The 19,059-nt window shown below is 53.7% G+C and overlaps 1 protein-coding gene across 6 annotated transcripts in view; it reads right to left on the bottom strand.

Annotated features, from left to right (window-relative positions):
* Positions 1 to 210: 210 nt before the first annotated feature.
* Positions 211 to 19,059, bottom strand: part of SLC43A2 (solute carrier family 43 member 2) — a 43,887-nt gene continuing 25,038 nt past the window's right edge. For 4 of the 6 annotated variants that reach the window (XM_032320341.1, XM_032320342.1, XM_032320345.1 and 1 more), the window contains exons 6-15: positions 16,327 to 16,419; positions 14,734 to 14,867; positions 14,446 to 14,648; positions 13,833 to 13,979; positions 11,816 to 11,827; positions 11,094 to 11,232; positions 9,601 to 9,730; positions 7,611 to 7,684; positions 6,176 to 6,299; positions 211 to 5,631 (exon numbers count right to left, since the gene is read on the bottom strand). In XM_032320341.1, the coding sequence (XP_032176232.1) occupies positions 5,470 to 5,631; positions 6,176 to 6,299; positions 7,611 to 7,684; positions 9,601 to 9,730; positions 11,094 to 11,232; positions 11,816 to 11,827; positions 13,833 to 13,979; positions 14,446 to 14,648; positions 14,734 to 14,867; positions 16,327 to 16,419 (1,218 nt within the window). In that variant the 3' untranslated portion in view covers positions 211 to 5,469. The remainder of the gene's footprint in view (positions 5,632 to 6,175; positions 6,300 to 7,610; positions 7,685 to 9,600; positions 9,731 to 11,093; positions 11,233 to 11,815; positions 11,828 to 13,832; positions 13,980 to 14,445; positions 14,649 to 14,733; positions 14,868 to 16,326; positions 16,420 to 19,059) is intronic. The other 2 variants (XM_032320343.1, XM_032320346.1) reach the window with 2 other exon arrangements.

Raw genomic sequence — 19,059 nt, 5'->3', positions numbered from 1 at the left:
CCTCACTCTGTCCCTTGCCCACTTCTTCAAATGGCAGAGGGGAAGGCTAAGCCAGTAAAGCTGGGGGATAGCGAGTGCTGCAGGAGGGAGTGGCAGGGGTCAGGGAGCATGGGTCAGACAAGTGACAGAGAATCTGAGCAAAAGGCAAGGGGCAGAAATACGTGTGACTTAGGAAGAGACACCGGAAGCAGAGGAGGAAGAGGTTCTTAGTCATTCTCTGCATACATTTATTGAGTGCTTACTGTGGGCCAGGAAGTACGTTGGGGGCCAGAGACAGCAATGAAGCAGGAAGGCAGGGTCTGTTACTGAGCGCTGGTGACACCACTGACCCTGGTTAACACAGGGAACTGATGAACCCTTCAGGTACCACCGGGGACCCAGGACTTTTCCAGCAATGGGCGGGGATTCAGGGAGGCAAGATCCCCTCCCTCTTCTCCAGCTGGGGAAGCAGCACACGGACGAGCTCCTACACACTCCTCAAAACGTGTTCACACCTGATGGGCCCCGAACATGTGAACACATTGTGCACAGCCAAGTGCTTGTATAGGAGGAAGTACAGCAGTGCTGCCTACACACCGTGACCTGTCACCCTGCTTTGCGTAAGCTGTCAGGGTATCTCAACACTTACCTTGAGGGGCTTTGGGGCCAAATCCTTTACTAAAATGTGGGCCATAAAAGAAAAATGGACAAGGGGACAACTTCTTAAGGTTTTTGCATAGAGAGGGTTTCAGAGAGAGAGAGAGAGAGAGAATGGGGTGAACACAGGCCTGTTCTGGTCTGAGGTGCCCAGAATAGATGTCCGATTATAGGATGGGGTTTTGGGGGGTGGGGTAGTCTTTGTTCCCTGGGCTCTCTGGACGCCTCCTGAATCATAAACATAATGCTGTCGCTTGGTAAGTACCTTCTAAGTGCCAAGTAGACCACTGTGTGGGGGCTTTGTGTCCGTGTTCCCCTACCTCACAGTGAAGGTATGACCTCCATTTTACGGATAAGGAAACTGAGGCTCAAGATGTGCCTAACAGCACTGAGATGGTATTCGTGGTGGGGCCTCTAAGCTCTGCTTCTCTCACTGCCTCCTTGGCACACAGGGAGATGGCGCCTCATGCTGGGATGAGGCTGGGAGCTGCCAGGGGCCCTGGTCGGTCTCAGATCCGCTCCAAGAGGCAGAGAATGACTAACTTCGAAGGTGGGCGTGCTATCTGCAGAGACCCAGGGGCATAGGTAGTGGCTCCCTGTTGACAGAGCTCCTCCCCGTGGCAGGCCGGCCGTGGACGAGGCTGTACCCCTACCCCAGGACCCTCACCCCAGGGAGTTAGGGCACGGGTGGAAACAGGCTCACAGAGCTCACCTATTCACCCTGACCAACCCCCAACCCTGGGGAAAGCCAACTCCTTCACTTTGGGGGTCCTGGGTTCCAAATCCTCACAATGTCACCATCCGTATTGGGGAAAATGGGCTATGTCCCTTGGGTTGGGCCCTGGTAATTGGTACAGATAAAGCATCTCATCACCGCAAGAGCCCGTGAGAAGCCATTATATACTCCTTCAGAGGGAGGGGAGCCAGTGCTTAAATGGCCCCCGAAGCCCAATCCTGTGGAGAGGACCTCTCAGAGTTCTGTGACAGGAGCACCTCACCCTAGAGTGCCCACTGTTTGTCTGCACCAGCCCCCCAGCCCCGTTACGTATTCAAACTCATGTAGGCTGACATGCAAGCTCATCAGAAACTCCACTGGGCTAGACGTATTTGTGCTGCTGCCTATGTACCCCCAATACCAGGTGGGTCCCCATCTCAGCATCCTTGGGCCCCGGGGCAGTATGACTCCCGCTCAGACTACATAGCCCAGGGCCAGGACAAGGAAGGCTGGAGCAGATATTCTTTTCACCAGGCCGATTCCAGGTACAAGTGGGAAAGGAGAAAGAACAAAATGGAGGGGAAACCACAGGGGCCTGCAACCCATGGCCTTTAGGAGGGTAGGAGCCTTTCCCCGGAAGGGTTTGGAGGGAGGCAACCACCAAGGAATGACTAGATTCCTAGGCAAGAGTCCAGGAAGACTAGAAACAAAGGGACCCCCGGCAATGTTCCTGAGGGAGAATCAGTCCCCATCCTCACTCTGACCAAAAGCGCATGGCCAGGTATCACTTCCTGTTCCTTCCTGCCAGGAGCCTGAAGAATGGGGAGAGGGGAGGTGGAGACAGATGTCTGTGGCCCCTTGATGCCCATTGCCTCTGAACAGCTCATGGTCCCTTCCCCTCCCACGGCACTCCTCTCAGGGTCGGGGTGACCGGAGATTTGCTCCCTTGGTCAAGTACCCATCAGCCAACATGACTCTTATTAAGTAGAGCTCAACTCCCTCTCTGAGGAAGCTCTTGGCTCTGGAAAATGGAGACCATGCCTGGCTTTTTACTTCCCTTCCCCAGGAGGTTGCTGCCCTGCTCCCGAGGCCCAGTGGGCCCTGGAGCTGAAGCTCGGAATGGAATGTCCTGGTCTGGAGGGCCTTGGATTCTCTGATGACTTTAGGAGCATAAAAGTACCAGGTCTAACCCTGAGCAAGTGACTATACCCTCTGGGCCTCGAGTTTTCCAGCTACAAAAAAGGGATAGTATCTAATTCCTTGGGTTGTTATCATGATTCAAGGATGATGATAGAAAAATATGTAACCCACTAACTCCCTATGGGCAGAGCAGAATGACTGGCCCCTGACAAGGAAGTGAGGGAACAGGTACCTGGCCCATCAGCATGGCTCCACATGCTGTTGGCCCTAGAATATCTCCCCCACTGGACTTTAGTTTCTCAAGGCCTGTTTCTTCCCACAGAGTGCTCATGTGCTGCAAGCGGGTGGGTGGGAGAGACAGGCAGCAGCTCCCTTTGGCTGGGCCTGGGCGCACCTGGGGACAGCACGAGCCCTGACTGTACAACCTTCCTTCGTTTTCTCAGTGGAAAGGGCCTTTGCTAATTTTTGCTAATTAGCATCTCCGCAAACAGCCCCTGGGCCTCAAGTTTTCCAGTTATAAAATAGGGATAGTATCTGGTTCCTGGGTTGTTATCATGATTCAAGGATGATGGTAGGAAAATATGTAACCCACCAACTCCCTACGGTCAGGGCAGGATGAGGTCTCAAACGTTTGGGGGGCACCAGAATCACCAGGTGGGGCTCAGCCAAACGTGGACTGCCCGTTCCATCTAGGGCAGAGGCAACACCTAGAGTTCACATCTCTAACAAGTGGTCACTGGGCTGCACGTGGAGGACGGCTCTGACTGCTAAAACCAGTGCTCCCTCTGCAGCACGCCGCACCTGGTCCTGGGGAGCATCATGTCCATGAACATGACAGAAGTGCAACAAGTGCCTGTTGCTGTAAGAAAACGTGCTTGAATTTAACTCTGCCTTTCCCAAATTTGACCATTTTCTTTTTCTCTCAAGTCCTGTGCCCAATGTGGGCTTGAACTCACAACTCCAAGATCCAGAGTCACATGTTCTATTGACTGACCCAGCCAGGTGCCCCTGACCGTGATTTCTTAAATTAGAATAATTAGCATCTTACAGAGCTAGTGTTCTGAGGAATGGTTTGGGAAATGTTGATCTAGTTCCCTCTTTTTAAAAAATATTTATTTTAAACATATGTTCTTTTGCTTTTTAGTGTTTGAGTGGACTGGACAGAAGCCCAGGAAAATGATGTGTGCAGGAGGTGCTCCACGGTTCAGGCAGAGCTCAGACTTGGCCCTGGGTCTGCCCCTTCCTGTTCTCCACAAGTTCCCCTCACTGCGTTCTGCCTCTGTCTCTTTGAACCTGAGATTCTCTTGGTGTCACCCTGTGACCTGAGCTCAGGAGAAACCCTCAGGGTGGTTGAGCCATGGGTGGGAAACCTGAGTAGGGGATACAAGGGGTCAGGATTCGTGGTGTGGCTGGGCTGGACAGCAGAGGAGGGGTGGTCCCCACTTTTAAGATCTCTGCACAAGCCCAGTTTGGGGGTGAGGTGGGGCAGTGAGGTCTTTTCCTGACTAGTGCAGCTCTTAAGATGGCAGTCACCCATCACAGACGGGCAGTGACTGGGTAGGACTGGGGCTGGTCAGCGGCAGAAAATTTTGTCTTGCCTTTTCTTCTCAAGCTCAAAACAGGCACGTGTAGCCATTAACTGAAAATGCTAGCAGGGTCATCCCTTCCCAGGAGGAAAAATGGGATTTATTGCTTTATAAAAAGGAGTCTGGTAAAACTTAAAAGACCCAAAGGTATAAACCTAAAAATCAACCCACCCTGCTGAGCACTCCCAGGAAGTCTCAGACCCATTTCTGGGGGCAGTCAGGCGGGTGGCTGGAGAGCCAGGCCAGCCTGGAAGAGAGCCACCTCTCTCAAGTAAACAGCTACGGGCCCCAGAGGAGCCTGCCGGCAGGGGGCAGTATAACCCCACAGCCTCAAACAAGCTCCAGGCCCAGAGCAAGGCAGCCTCGGGACCCAGAGCCTGTGGCAGGCCTGGGCTGCCTGTCCCATGGCTCTGGGAGGTTAAGAGCAGACACCCAGAACCCCCACCTCAGAATCACCCCACATATACACCTCTCACACATCCCACAAGTACACACATCCCCTAAGCCCTTCACAACCCCATCTCCCCAGTCAGGCCTGGCCCTCCATGTCTGTCAGCAACAGCCTGACTTCCACCCCCATAAAAACAGCTGTGTGTGTCGGGGGTGCCCTGTTGGTGCCGTTTTAATTCCCTTCAGGTCACAGGCTGGATGGAGGGTGGCAGCGGAAACACTCCTCGCCCTGAGGGAGGAGGTGAGGGACTGCTCATTAGCCTTGTCCTTGGCTCCTAAGCGATGCCTGACTATCCAGCCCTCCATTCCCTCCCCAGGCTTTCAGCCGGCAGGGGGGCTTCTCCACAGGCCTGGAACAGGAGGACAGGTCATGGACAGGCCACAGGGGGCTGGAATTACAAAGGAGTTAGCACCAACAACAGGAAGCGGGTCCTTCCTTCCTCAGGCAGCCTCCGACTGGCCAAGGGAGGAGGTCGAGGGGCAGGCGAGGGGGTGCAGACGATGAGAGCCTTTGTCCTTGGGCAGGTGTGGCCAGTGGGCATGCGGCCGAGAGGCAGGTGGCAGGCAGTAGATGGCAGACCCCACTGCTTTGGCAAGAGGCAGAATCCAGACACATGAAGGAGAGAGCCTGTCTGCTGGGCTCCTTCTTGCTCCCCCTGCAGGCCCCACTGAGCCTCAAAGCCCAAGGGCCCCTCTAGGATGGCAGAGCAAAGCCCACAGCAGCCCTTGCTTCCGGCACTAGGAAAATCACACATCCGGGCCCTCTCCGGTCCTTCCGCTGCAGAGCTCCAAGGCAGGACTGGGGCCCTGGGAGGGAGCGTGGACTCCAAAATGTGAAGGCAAGGATCCTGAGGGTGCACGGAGGTCCTCTGGGATGGGGAGGAGGACACTGGTGAGTCACTGAAGCAAGGGCAGGAGACCATAGTTCTGAGGTCGTGGGCGCTACACGAAAGCCTCCCGGTTGGAGGAGCCGTTCAGCTTGAGGAAAAGCTTGTCATCCTCCCTCTTCTGCTGTAGCTGCCTCTCCAGCTGGCGCCGGTAGCAGATGAGGTAGAGGGGGAGGCAGAACCCCAGCATGCTCAGGACAAGCAGCCCCACGTTCACCTAGAGAAGCAGAAATGAGAGCTGCCATCACACGAGGTGGGGGACCGGGCAGGAGCTGCGGTCTTTTGTGGAGCCTGGCTCAAGACCCTTCCCCACACTCCTGTTTGGAAAAGGCGAGGTCACAGGAGAAGAAAGGAAAAACTGAAACTGGAAGGTTCAAGCGGTCCAAGGGCCCGTTGTTCCACATTCCAGCGTCCGAGTTTCCCAGTGTCCACAGCTTCTAGGAAGCCCTCAGGGCCCAGGCCCCCACCTCTGACCTACTGATGTGAACATCCAGGGGTGGGACCAGGACTGGGGCAGGCTCACCCAGTACCTGTTTAGAAATTATAACCTTTGGCGGGAGGGCTACCCCAACCTCAGGTCTAGAAAGGATACTTTTCTCCTCCTGCCCAACCCCCAGTCTCCAGAGGACCCTGAATCAATCCTAACCAAAGCTCCAACCTGTCTACTGCTGGGGCTCCAGAAGCTGCTAAGGGATGCCTCCTAGCTCTGAGTCTGCAGAGTGGGGCTGATGCCACACCCCACTGCCCCAGACCCTTCTTACCCAGAGAGGGTCTCCTTGGAGGGGACCCATCATGGCCAGAAACAGGGGCTGCTGCAGGAGGGCGAAGAGTGCACTGACCAGCGACTGCAGTCCCGTGAGGCTGCCGAACTGGGTGGAGGGGTACCTGCCGGGACAACAGACGACCTGTCACCACAGGTGCCACTCTCAGGCTTTCCAAATGCCCCCCAGTCCCAGCCTGGAGGCAGCACGTCAGGTGCCAGAGCAGAGGCGGGAGCCACCTGAGAGAACACTGGGGTGCCTGCTTGCGATTTGTTTCTGCTAAGCAGATCTGCGACTGTCAATTTCTCTTTCAGACCAGTGAGGGCCCAGATTCTGGAGGATCCCACCAACCCATGTATGCCCCAGGTCCACGGTGGGGCTGGACAAGCTGAGGGGGACGAGTGGTGCCAGAAGGAGCCTGCAGCTTGGAAACCGGGCCGAGGGAGCAGGTCGGAGGCTGGCCCTGGCTCAGCTATGCCCTCATCTAGAGGAGTGTTGTGTAATCACGGAAACTCGGCATCACACTCTTGGTGGACTTGCACATTCTGCCTGGGCAGTGGCAACTTCCTCCTGGCACTGGGTGCAGACCTGGAATGACCCCCGTGGGATGCCGAATTCTGACAAAAATCTCAGCAGATGTCAGGCTTTGCAGCCCCAGAGGAGGAAAGGGATTCCCAGTGGGGAACCAACGGGTCTTCAAGCAGTGACACACAGCACATGGTGCTTGGGTTCCATTTTTTTTTTTTTCTTTTAAGATTTTACTTTTAAATAATCTCCACACCCAATGTAGGGCTCGAACTCAACCCTGAGGTCAAGAGTTGCATGCTCCACCGACTGAGCCAGCCAGGCGCTACCCCGAGTTCTACTTTTGAGCCAAACCCCAGCCGAAGGGGGAAGGATAGCTGTGGTGGTTCCCTCTGCACATGTGGCCTCTTGGAAAAGGAGGTAGGTTTCATTTTAGCCCAGGACTGAGAAGGCTGTGGGCAGAACCAGGCCCTTTCGGACTCAGGGTGAGAGCAGTCTAACACACTGTGGGCTCAGTTACCCGCGTCACTGCCCCTGCTGGGGGTCATTGGAACATCAATGCTCAGCTCTGGGCAGCCAGAGCCCACCCCTGCCCTTCCTGTGAGCAGCCAGGGGCAGTCCCAGGACACGGCCGAGTGGAAGCTGGGAGGCAATAATGAGCACTGACCCTGGCTTGAGGAACTGACTTCGTGCTAGATGCCAAGGCTTGTGGGCACCCAGCTGTCTCTGCCCGCTGACCCACCTCCCGCCAGGTGTGACAGTCCCTTGACACAGCCAACAAAAATCTGGTGCCCATGCCTGATACAAGATGGCAGGCTGGCCCCTTCAGGACCTCAGTCCCACCACGAACCTCCCCCTAGGCCATTCTCCTACCCTCAGCGCCAGGTCACCCACACCACCCGGCACTTACACAGCAGCATACAGGCCCCCAACAGCAGAGTGGATGAATCCTCGCACAATCGTGTGTAGGATAAAGGAGAGGATCTGCGGGAGGGAGAGCAGAGTGTGAGGGTCCTCAGAGTTCCTGGGGTCCTGAGCAGCAGGAGCATTGGCAACCCAGTGTGGGCTCGCACCAGATCTCTAGGGCCCATTCCTGAATTTTCAGGAATTTTGTGAGCCAGCTATTAAAGACAGTCATGACTAAAAATTAAATTTGTAAACTTACAATTACAATTAAGTTATATTCAAGAAAATTAACAGATATTCAATACTCATCGTTCCTTGATTACTTCACTACATTTTACTATTATCTGTGCTCGGGAGCTTTATACTTCTCCTACAGTATTGGCAAAAGTACTGCATGATGGCATGTCCCTATAATCTCTGTCCCATTCCTCCATGATCAGTGACTTCATGCTGGCTGAAATCAGCCATGATGGAAGCATTTACACCATGGAAATTGGCAAACACTGAGTAAAGGCCCCTCCCGCCTCCACCGAGAATCAGTTGTTCTATATGTTATAGACACAGCACTACATAGGAGGTCATTAATCGTGACTTGATCTCCTGCTTTGCTGACCTGAGGCTTGTGCCCAGAGATCTCTGTGCCTGGTCACCCAGGGCCCATAGGCAGCTAGTTTTCCTTCTCCCCTCTTGAGGAAAGCTCAGCTTCTCCAAAAGGCCACCACTGGCAGGTTGAGCAAAGGTCTGAGAAGCACTTGTAGAGGATTCCCAAGAATCATGAGAGCTGGCCATTTTGCCACCAGGACCCTTTGTTTGTCCTTTGCATATAGTCCTGCCATCCTGCTTAGCAGCCAGGACCTATTCACCAAATGTGGGAGGTGGAGAGGGCACTGCTCTCTACAGTGTCAAAAGAGGGCTGTGCCCGACTGTGCATGCGCGCACTTGCGAAGGCTCCCCCTTCCCACTTCAAATGTCTAACTGCCTCTTCAGAACTTCTCTTTCAACGAGAACTAAGTAAAACAAAAAGCAGGTGACTAACTCTACTGAGCATGGCCCCCTGACCGGCCAGCAGAGAGGGCAGCTCTCTACCAGGAAGCTGGGAGGGCACCAGGGATGCAAGGACACTCTCCCAAACCTCCAATGGTTTACTGTGGTCTGCACAGACAGTGTTGGCATGGATACGGACTCATATCACAGAACACCCACGGGTGGTGCACACCTGGGTGTTCAATGCACCTTTGACAAGGGCACATGGCCCCTTGTCAAAAAGAAGAGACTCTCACTTTCCTTCTGGACCTGGCCCAAGATACTATCTGAACTGGGTTAACCCATGTGGCAACAACACCGTCACTTATGACCCTTCGAAGTTCATAAACTTGGGGATTGGCTTTAGAACACTTTCACGGATCCAAGGGTAGAGCTGGGCAGGTGACAAATATCTACTTTGCTCCCAATCTCTGCCAAAAGCCCGGTTTCAAAAGCACCAGAAATCTTACAGAAAGGAATTAAGCTTTTGAACCCGGATGCCAAGTGATCATCACTGTCTTTCCCACTCTCTACAACACCAACACCCTGCAGACACTCTTATACCAGGGAAGCAGATGGCCCCACCAAGGCCATAGATTGGCCAGACCTCTTTGGACACATGCAAAACCAAGCAGCCATACGAATGCCCCATGTAGTTCCAGGGAATGGTATGATGGTGGTGTTCATGGTATGCAAGATCCCAAAAGGCCATGAAGCATGATATGCCCTCATAGAAAAGAGTTTTCGGTGAAAGGCAATCCCAGTTTCATTTAGAGCTCACCCCCAGCATCAAGCACAGAGCCCGGCAGGTAAGAAACCCTTGGTAAATAACAGTGGGCTGGTTGATTGCTTGGTTGAATTAAATGAATGAAAGTCACCACTGTCTTTGTGGATGGCTTCCATGACTCATCATGTACCTTTAAGTCTCACCATCCAATACCCCACCTGGCCTCTCCTTTGCCCACACCCACCTGTAGAGGCAGGTTGGGAATGAGACAGGTCACCCCAAAGCCCACAAGCAGCAGGTTTGTGAAGGCGAAGGCCCGCATGGCATTGGTGACTTTTTGGATCTGCCGGTCTCGTTTCTTCTTCGTCTCGCCTCTGTGGAGACAAGAGCACATGCTGGAGCTGAGGGATCCCTGGGGAAGGGTGGGCTCTCCTAGGAAGTCAGGCTTCAGGAGCCACGGTCTGTGCACAACGCAAGACTCCGAGACTAATTCAAGCATGTCTGAGGGACTGCCAGGGTTAGACTGGCACTCGGAACACTCCCATTGCACACTCTTGACTGAGTGTGAACCTCCGTGGAGAGGTCGGCTACGAGAACGTAGCTACCAACACACCACACTGCCTCAGGGAAGGTCGAGCACGAATCGATGGCGAGGCAAAGAGCGGAGTGTGCCCAAGTCAGGATGTGGCAAAACCTCATTTCATCCACATGAACTGGCTCCAACTTCACCCAAATCCTGCAGGAAGCTCATGATAAGCCAGATAATAAGTCAAATAAGGGAGGGAGTGGATTTCCCCTTTGGGGGCAGGAGGGGGTGAAGGAGAAACAAATATGCAGCAGATGGAACCGGAATGGGCACAAACAGTCTCTTGGCTCTAGGACCTGACCTAGATAACAGAGCATTCTCTGTAATTATTTCCTTGTGAATTCACCATTACCGTTTCCAGGCCCACCACCCACACAGATACCCCACGGACAACTGTTCAACATCCAAGGATGAATGCCCTGTGCTGGAGACCTACGGAGCGTCCCAGGCCCACTGCTTCCTCACTGTGTGACCCCCAGCAAACTCCTCACTTCAGTTCCCGCATTTGTAAAATGGGTATAACCTTAACACACACCTCAAAGAGGTGTTGTGAGGCTTAACTGAGATGCTGTGTTAAGCGTTTGGCCCAGGGCCTACAGCAATCAACAGCTGCTTATTATGTTAAGGTGGAGTCATTGAAGACGGCACTTAACTCATTCTCTGATCTTGGAGCCCAACCCTTACAAAAGCGGAGCTCCAGCACCTTGCTGAACCCTGACAATGATGCACAGATCCAGGAACATGCACTGCGGGTAGAGCAACGTACCCCTCCCATGGAGGGAGCCGACTTCGACCGCGTTGGCATCGCTTGGCCTTCGTGCCGTGCCGCTCATCGGAGTGCAGGCCTTACAGCAGAATGGCCGGACACCCAATGTCTGCACACAGACCTTCCTCCACTTCCTCCCCTTCTTTCATCCAGCCCAGGGACGTCCTAACTTTCGAGGACCAAAGAATCTTCATAACGAAGTGATACGCTTAAATGCAGGCTGAGCCCCAAGAGCGAGACTCCCTTAAAGCCCTGACGAGAAGCTCTGAGCACGGCCCACTCTCACCTCTCCTGCTTACTTCAAAAGCTAAGCCGCCCAACCCTGTCTCTGCCTCACAGCAGACTTGGGGGACCAGGAGTTGGGACCCAGACCCTGTTTACGCACTGGTTGGTGTCTTTCTCCTCAGGCTCCTCTGAGGCATCTTCACACTCCTTCAGCCTCCAGTCCATGATGTAGCCAATGACAGGGGCCGTCAGCAAGCAGAGCAGCTGGAGGACACCGAAGATGGACGTGTAGAGGCCAACTGGGGAGGAAAATGGGCTGTGTCAATGGGGGAACCCCACGAAGCCCAGAGCAGGGACCAGGCCGAGTCTGACTTCACAGACCCTCCTGGGGTCTTCCACAGACCACCCCCTGGGTCACTGTGGGCCTTGAGGAGAGCCTAGACACTTGAAACTCTGAAATCAAAGCTGGAGCAAGAGGCCGGCACCCCATTCCCTTCTCCACATCTTCTGCTTATTTCCAAGAAATGGCTAATGAAATCCAGTGTGTCACAATGACTTCCCCGAGAGCTCCAAGAAGCGTCTATGACTTGGGAACCACAAAATTACCAATGCTTGGGACTGAGGCTTCATGTGTGACTAGCTGTTAGTTTTCTACCTCTAGAAATATACCGGGAAGGCTCACTCATTGGAGCTCTGATGTAAGGGCTCCAATCTTCAAAGAGCCTTCAAATTATGACGGGGATTTTTTTTTTCAGGCAAACAGAAGCTGAGTTGACTGCCCCTTCCCCCACCCACAGTCCTGGCCAAGAGGGATGTTTTTTGGTAAAACAAAGACTGTCTGGAGGAGATGTTGCAGTGTTCTCTGACAATCCCGCTGCTTACCAGTGGCCATCACTGCATCAAGAAAGCAAAAGTAAAAAAGCAGAAAGGAGAGAGGTTAGGAGCAGAAATCTCAAAGGTTGTTATAGGGAAATGTTAGGGGTGGGGGTGGAAGCAGGCTAGCTCTGGGCCCAGCACACATGCCACTTCCCACCAAGATCTGACTCTCAGAGAGCCTGGGGCAGGGCGGTGGGTGGGGGAGCAGGGTGGGGAGCGGTCTGGGGAGGGAAGCCGAGCTTGAGCCAGGCTTCTGGGAATGGAGGCGGGTAAGCCCCAGCACAGGCATCAGCTGGGGGCTTCCTGTCTGCTGAGGCCTCAGTCACGTGCAGCCCGGGCCTCGTCACAGGCAGGCTGGTGAATCAGGCCCCTGGTACCCATGGAGCAGCAGGATGGGGAAGTGGTGTGCGAGCCAAAGGCTCAGCAAACCCGGCCCCTCAGGAACCCTGCTCTGTCAGTTCCCTCCCACCTGCTGGGCTCTCTGAGAGGGAGGGGCAATGCATCCGCCCTGATCCCACCAATGTCTGACACCACAGGCCTCCCTCAGAGACCCTGCATTCCACCAGCAACCTGGTCCTAAGGCAGTCCCTCCAGGGAACAGCCGGCTGGGGGGCAGTCGGGGGCAGTCGGGGGCAGTCGGGGGCAGAAGCTCACAGAAGCAGAACGGGGAAAACCAACGCCCTATCAGCTACAGATTGAATTTCCTGGCCCAACTTCTCTACTTCTTGAAATTGACTTTTTTTTTTTTAATTGACTTTCTGAATATGAGAAACAGTTGGAAAAAAAATCCCTCTTCAGCAGCAAAGGTTTCTTAGAGAACTGGAGTAAAAGTTCGAGACTCAGTGGCAGGGAGATCTGCCTTCCCCAAGCCAGTGCAGGCCCTTCCCTGCACACTCCAGGGTCTTTGTGTCTCTGGGCCTGACTTTGTAACAGAGGCTGTTTAGACATGATCCATCAACTTTCCCCAAAGCGCGGCCCACAGAGTTTAATGAGTGTTACACAGTAAAAATATTCTATGGTAGAAATTTGGGGACACATCATCAGACAAAGCTAAAGAGCTCACTCTTTCCTCTGAGGCTGTCTTAGGGCCTTTACTGTGTCAGAGCTCATTACGAAATTTTTCAAAGGCACGTGACAGCCCGTGCTTCTCCACTTTGCTTGGTCGCGGGACGCTCCTTTCCAAGTGGAACCAATGCTGTCTGGGTCCCTTCATCATCCTTCCTTTTTGTTAAAGCTTGATTTCTTGCCCCCTTTACAAACTGTATTTGACTCCTTGCGATGCCTAGTGTAACTTCCCCTAGGGAAAAACAATTAAACCAACAAACAGTTGCACACCAACAGGGCTGCCAATAAAAAGGATTTACTGACTGTTTGTCCCGCTTGGGGATGACTAAAGCTGACTCAGCTCAGGCCCTGAGGAAGTACTGATTCTCTTTGTGGAATCCAAACCTCTAATCAGCTGGAGACCTTGTGTACTGTTTTAGAAAAGTGGCCATGCAGTATCATCTCTGTTTACCAAATTTAACAAGCCTGGACGGATCACCCACACCTGGAAGCCTCCAGCCTGCCCTGCCCGCCCAGTTCAGGGGGCAGGTCCAGGGGCGGGGTTGGGGGGGCTGCCCCTGGGCACATGGCCTCTCCGAAAGCCTGGCCTCCAGGTTCCCCAGGCGGGGAGGTGCTGGGCTTTGGGCTGAAGCACTCCCCATCCCGCACACTGTTTTCGTTGGTGAACACGCAAGTCACTGGTGCCCCTGAGAAAATGGAAAACATGCGCCCCACACCCTGAACACGTATGTTATTTCCGTCTCCCTCCCTACTCCCGGCCCAAACCAGGACATTCTAATGGCAACAGGAGAGAAGCAGTGGGGCTGGCCGTGGAGAAGCCTTCTCAGCCCGCTGTTTTCGGTCCAGCCCGGCCTAGCACCTCACAGGCGGTGGGCCTCCCCTCTGGCGAGGGAGGGTCCCCACCGCTTGCCAGGTGCCCTCTTGGGGGACCGTGCACGGGGGACCGGGGGCCGCCTACCTACGTCCTGGTCGCCGCTGACCAGGAACTTGAGGATGTTGTTCATGGCGCCCATGTAGAAGATGAGCCGCAGCTGCGTGATGCACATGGTGAGGAGGCTGAGCAGCAGGATGGGGCTGAACACGCTGTGCATGAAGGAGGGCGCCGCTGTGGGGGAGAGTGGCGGTGCTCAGGGGGGCCTCGGCCCACAGCCCTGGGGCCACAGCCCACCCACACCGTCCAGGCTTATGGGGAGGCCTGGTTGGCCTCTCAGATCACCTCGTGCTGGATGCAGGGACGGGCCTGCGTGAGGTGCAATGCGTGCGTCCTGGACTTGGGCCACCCAGGTGTGGGAGCTGAGCTGGATGAGCTCCTCACCCATTCGGGGCCTCAGTGTGCTCATCTGTAAACCCAGGTGCAGGGAGCCGCCTGCCCTCTGGGGACGCATTGGCAATTGCCTGGGACAGCACCCACAGAGCCCTCGGTGGCTGCTGGGCCCCAGTGAAGGGGACTGGGGCTTCCTGGTCCGGCTGGCTGCCTCCTCCCCAGCACTGAGGTGCGGGTATGGGCGCGGACCCCACCTCCCGGTGACATCTTAGGCAGGACTTGAAGGTGAGGATGGTGAGGTGGGTACCTGCAGCATCCGGCTTGCACTTGACCTCCAGGTCGATGGTGGACAGGCACAGCTTATGGCCCTCCTGCAGTGCTGCCTGCTCCTTGCTGTTCCTCATGGAGCTGCCCACGCTGAGACGGCGCCCCACCGTGGTCACCTGCTTATAGAACTGCTTCCCTGTGATCTTGTGGTCAAAGCCCAGCCAGCTGAACTTGATCTTCACCCTGGAGGCCACAAAACAGTGTCCACAGGTGCCCCCCAGGACCCTGGCCAGGGAGGAGGTAAGGGGCAGACACTGTGTCCACTTACGAATAGTCCATGTCCTCCGGCCCTGGGAAGGGCTCCAGGGGCCAGTTAAAGAAGCAGTTGAGGAAAACCAATCCAGAGCAGCTTGCCCAGACCACAAGGATGATGATGAAGGAGACACCGAAGTCATAGATGACCTGACAGGCACAATGGGGTGGGCACAGGGCCATGGGGCAGAGTTAGCAGAGGGAAGCTAAGGCAGGCGGGTGGGCGGGGGGCATTTTGCAGCCCTCCTCTCTCCGCACTGAGCTGCGTGAGAAGGCACAGCCCTGCCAGCCCGGGGGGGCCAGTCATCAGATACCCTGCATTCCAATAATCCCAGCTTGCCCTGGCACTTTATTAACCCTCTGTCTCTCCAACTCGGGACAAATGCCACATCCTAGGGAAGGCCTTCCCTGACTGCCCCCGTCACTGTCACATCACTAGTTGCCAGGGAACAGCCCTGGCTGAGATTATGGACTTCTTGATTCCTTTCCTTGTCTCTTATTAGTCTGCTCCCTGAGAACAGGAACCTGCTAGCCTCGTCCACTGACGGGCCTTGAAGAGTGTCCATGACAGATGCCAAAAAATATTTCAGGAATGAACAGATGATGTCTCCCTTTGCTCCTCTGTGAAGTGAGCGGAACACTGGCATGTGCCCTCCTGGTGCTGTGGTGGGGGCTGGCAGGTGGGACGCTCAGAGGGACAGGGCCTGGCAGGTGGGAAGCCTACTGAGGTTGAGCGTGGTAGCTGTTAGCTGTTGTGGCCACTGCCACCATTTATTTCCAAATGACAGTCCGCAGTGTCCTGGCAGACTGCTGCCCAGCCCCCACTCCTGGCGAGAGGAGTGGGGGAGCAGGGCAGGGCAGAGGCAGTAAGACAGCAAGGTGGAGGCGGAACTTGGAGGCTTCTCCACACTCCAGAAGTGTGAGAATCCCTAGAAGGCTACAGGATGGCCGGCCCCACCCCCTCCAAGTGCCTGGATTCCCTGGTGGCCAGCCCACATCGTGACTCCTTCTCCTCATCTATGGCCTCCCTGCCCTGCACTGCAGGAAAGGGGATTTGACTTGTGTTGAAGCCAGAGGTGGGAGAAACCGCTCCTGAAGCCCGACAAGAGCAACAGTATTTGGGGTGGAAACTGGGAACTGATGGACTGTGAGGTGTTTGCTTCCTCCTGACCCTGCCGTGACTTCCATGGGCTCAGAATCCTGCCTGGGAGGGAAACAGCTGAACCAACTTAGCCAAGAGCCCTGCTCCAGCCAATGGGGAGTAACAGCCCAGTAACAACAGAGGGGCTGGGTGGGGGTGGGGGGGTGTGGCTGACTGGAGACAAACTAACTCAGCCTTTTCTCTACCACAGCCCAGAGACAGCAGAAACGCAAAGGCGGCCTGCGGTCACGCCCTGCACCATATGCTTGAATCTTCCCTCCCCACAGCCTGGTGGTTTCCTTCCTCACCCCCGTGGTGCCCAGGTGCATCCTCCCAGGTGTGCGTGGTGCGGGAGGGGCAACCCCAGCTCCCACAGTTACTACTCTCTTCAGAGAAGGCTGAAGGAGCCTCAGGACGGACCTCAGCTCAGACACCAGGGCCAGAGGGGGAGGCTGGCCACATCCTCACCTTGATTCCAGGGAAGGTGACTGCGGATGAGGCATAGGATCCAATCATCAAGGCAATAAACGTGGACCGAAGGTCGCCAAACATGTTGGGTAGCTGAAAGACAAGAAGCAAGGGGTCCCGCTTAAAGAATGGGCAGTAGACTGGTAGGGGGCAGTAGGGGAGGGAATCAGGGTCTCTTCAGCCTCCATGTCTTATCTGCTCTCCTCCCTGGGTCACTGCGGAGCAGTAATTACGCCTCATTGGAAGCTTTTCCTTTGGAACTGAGCTTGATAAGGGAGGCCAGATGAATGCTAAGCTCCGACTCCGGATGTAAAGACAGAGCTGTTAGACTTCCTGGCTGGTGACTGTCCCTCCTCTCTTCAGGCACAAGCCAGAGACCTTCCTGTCTTTGCAGGGTTTACATTGAGCTAGCAGTGAGCAAAGCTGGGAGCCTCAGGCATCCCTCAAAGGGAGCAAGCCTGTTAAAAATAAGAATCTATTTGGGGATGAGAGTGTCACTGTATAAATAAAAGTATCAGCGTCCCAGAAGAACCAGATGTCAGCAAAAGCTGCTTTCGGTTCTGAGACAGCAGGCTTCTGGAAGGTGCCCATCAGAAATCTACAGTTCCCTCAGGGCTGACAATGGGGCTAGCCTGGGATTCCTGCTTCTGAATTTCTAAGTGCAAGGAGGGCTCTCCCTCTCCAGGTGATGGGCACCTGAGAAGACCGATGGCAAGGAAAGACTCAGTCTGTCTTCCCAGCGAGGTCCCCATCACCCCTCACATCAGCTCACGAACGGCCTGATACAACTTCAAAGCTAATGCCCACCCTGCCTCTCCCACCCCGTGACTCCACACCAACCGAGGCATGGTACACGCGACAATGTATCACGGATTCAGACATTGGGCAAAGTATATCCTCCCCAACACCCAGTTCATAACTGTCTCTAGAGAGACTGCACCACCATGTTGGGCGTCTCTCCCATCTCAGGCCCTCGGTGTCCTGACCATTGGGAATCCCTCTCTGTGTAGCAGTGCCAACCTGCTGTTCATATGGACTTCATCTAGGCTCTCCCATTTCCCCAGAAACATACTGGTTTTCTTACTCATGGAGCACTGCTGCCTGCGCAAGGGCATCCACTATTGCTGAATGGAGGCAGTCTGAACTTGACTATTCCTGCCCCTTGCCATTTCTGCCTGTTTGGCCAACAGTAAAAAACAAGGAAGGGACACAGGGCACCTGGTTGACTCAGTCGTCAGGTCTCTGCCTTTGGCTCAGGTTCGTGATCTGAAGGTGCTGGGATTGAGCCCTGCATCGGGCTCCCTGCTTGGCAGGAAGCCTGCTTCTCCCTCTCCCACTCCCCCTGCTTGTGTTCCCTCTCTGGCTGTGTCTCTCTCTCTCTGCAAACAAATAAATAAAATCTAAAGGGGGAAAAAAAAAAAAGAAATGAGTAAGGGACATCACCAAAATGAAACGCTTTTGTGCTTCAAGGGGTACCACCAACCAAATGAAAAGACAATACACAAAAAAGAGGAAATTTCTGCAAATCATACATCTGATATGGGATGTGTATCTAGATGCTATGTCTATAGATAAAGAACTCCTGCAACTCAATAATAAGGTAAGCTATTTTTTTTAAATGGGCAAAATATGTGAACAGACATTTTTCCAAAGAAGATATACAAATGGCCAAAATATACTCAGTATCATTAATCATAGGGAAATGCAAATCGGAACCACAATAAGATACCGCTTCATTCCCGCTAGGGTGACTATAATAAAAAAATCAGATACTAACACACACTAATGAGATTGCACAGCAATCAGAAACCCCATCTGCTGCTGGTGGGATTTTAAGATGGTACCTGGCCACTTTGGATGAGAGTCTGGCTGTTCCTCAAACAGTTAAACACAGAGTTAATCATATGACTTAGATATTTCACTCCTAGGTTTGTACCCAAGAGAAATGAAAAACGTATGGACTCACAAAAACTTGTCCATGAATGTTTATGGCAGCATTCTTCACAATATCAAAAAAGGGCAAACAACCCCAATGCCCATCTGTGAGTGAATGGAGAAACAAAATGTGGTCTATCTCCACAATGGAATGGTATTCAGGCACAAACAGAAACAAAGCACTGACACATGCTGCAACACGGATGAACCTTGAAAACATTAGGAGAGGTGAAAGAAGTCGCAAAAGACCACATATTGTGTGATGCCATTTATATGAAACGTCTGAAATGGGCAACTCCATAAAGATAGAGAATAGATGAGTGGTTGCCCAGGGCTGGGGTAGAGGAAGCTGGGAGTAAATAGGGAGGAGATGCTAATGGGTACAGAGATTCTATTTGGATGATGTAACTGATTATGGTGATGACTGCACAACTCTGAATATACTAAAAACCACAGAACTGTATACTTCAGGTGAATTGTATGGTACGTCAATTTGTCTCAATTTGCTGCTAAAAAATACATGAGTAAGATATGTTAAGATGTTTTGGCATCCTGGGATTAAATAGGAACATGAATAAATTTATAGTATATGGCCAATAAACCATTTTATGGCATGGGGCCAGGGTGGCCATCCAGGCTTCCCCCAAATTCCTAGCACACAAAGAGCTCTTCTTCCAGCCCTCACGTAGAGTGGACCCTCTGTCCACTCAGGCTTCTCAAACAGGGTCTAAGGCGGAGAAAGAGCATAGAGAAATTCCCCGCAGCAGGAAACGGAAGAAATGTGACATGTTCCTCTGT

The sequence above is a fragment of the Mustela erminea genome, chromosome 18 (genome assembly GCF_009829155.1).
Source record: "Mustela erminea isolate mMusErm1 chromosome 18, mMusErm1.Pri, whole genome shotgun sequence".
In the NCBI taxonomy this organism is placed as follows: Eukaryota; Metazoa; Chordata; class Mammalia; order Carnivora; family Mustelidae; genus Mustela; species Mustela erminea.
The sequence above is the reverse complement of the archived record's forward strand: the minus strand, read 5'-3'. Positions and strand labels throughout refer to the sequence as shown.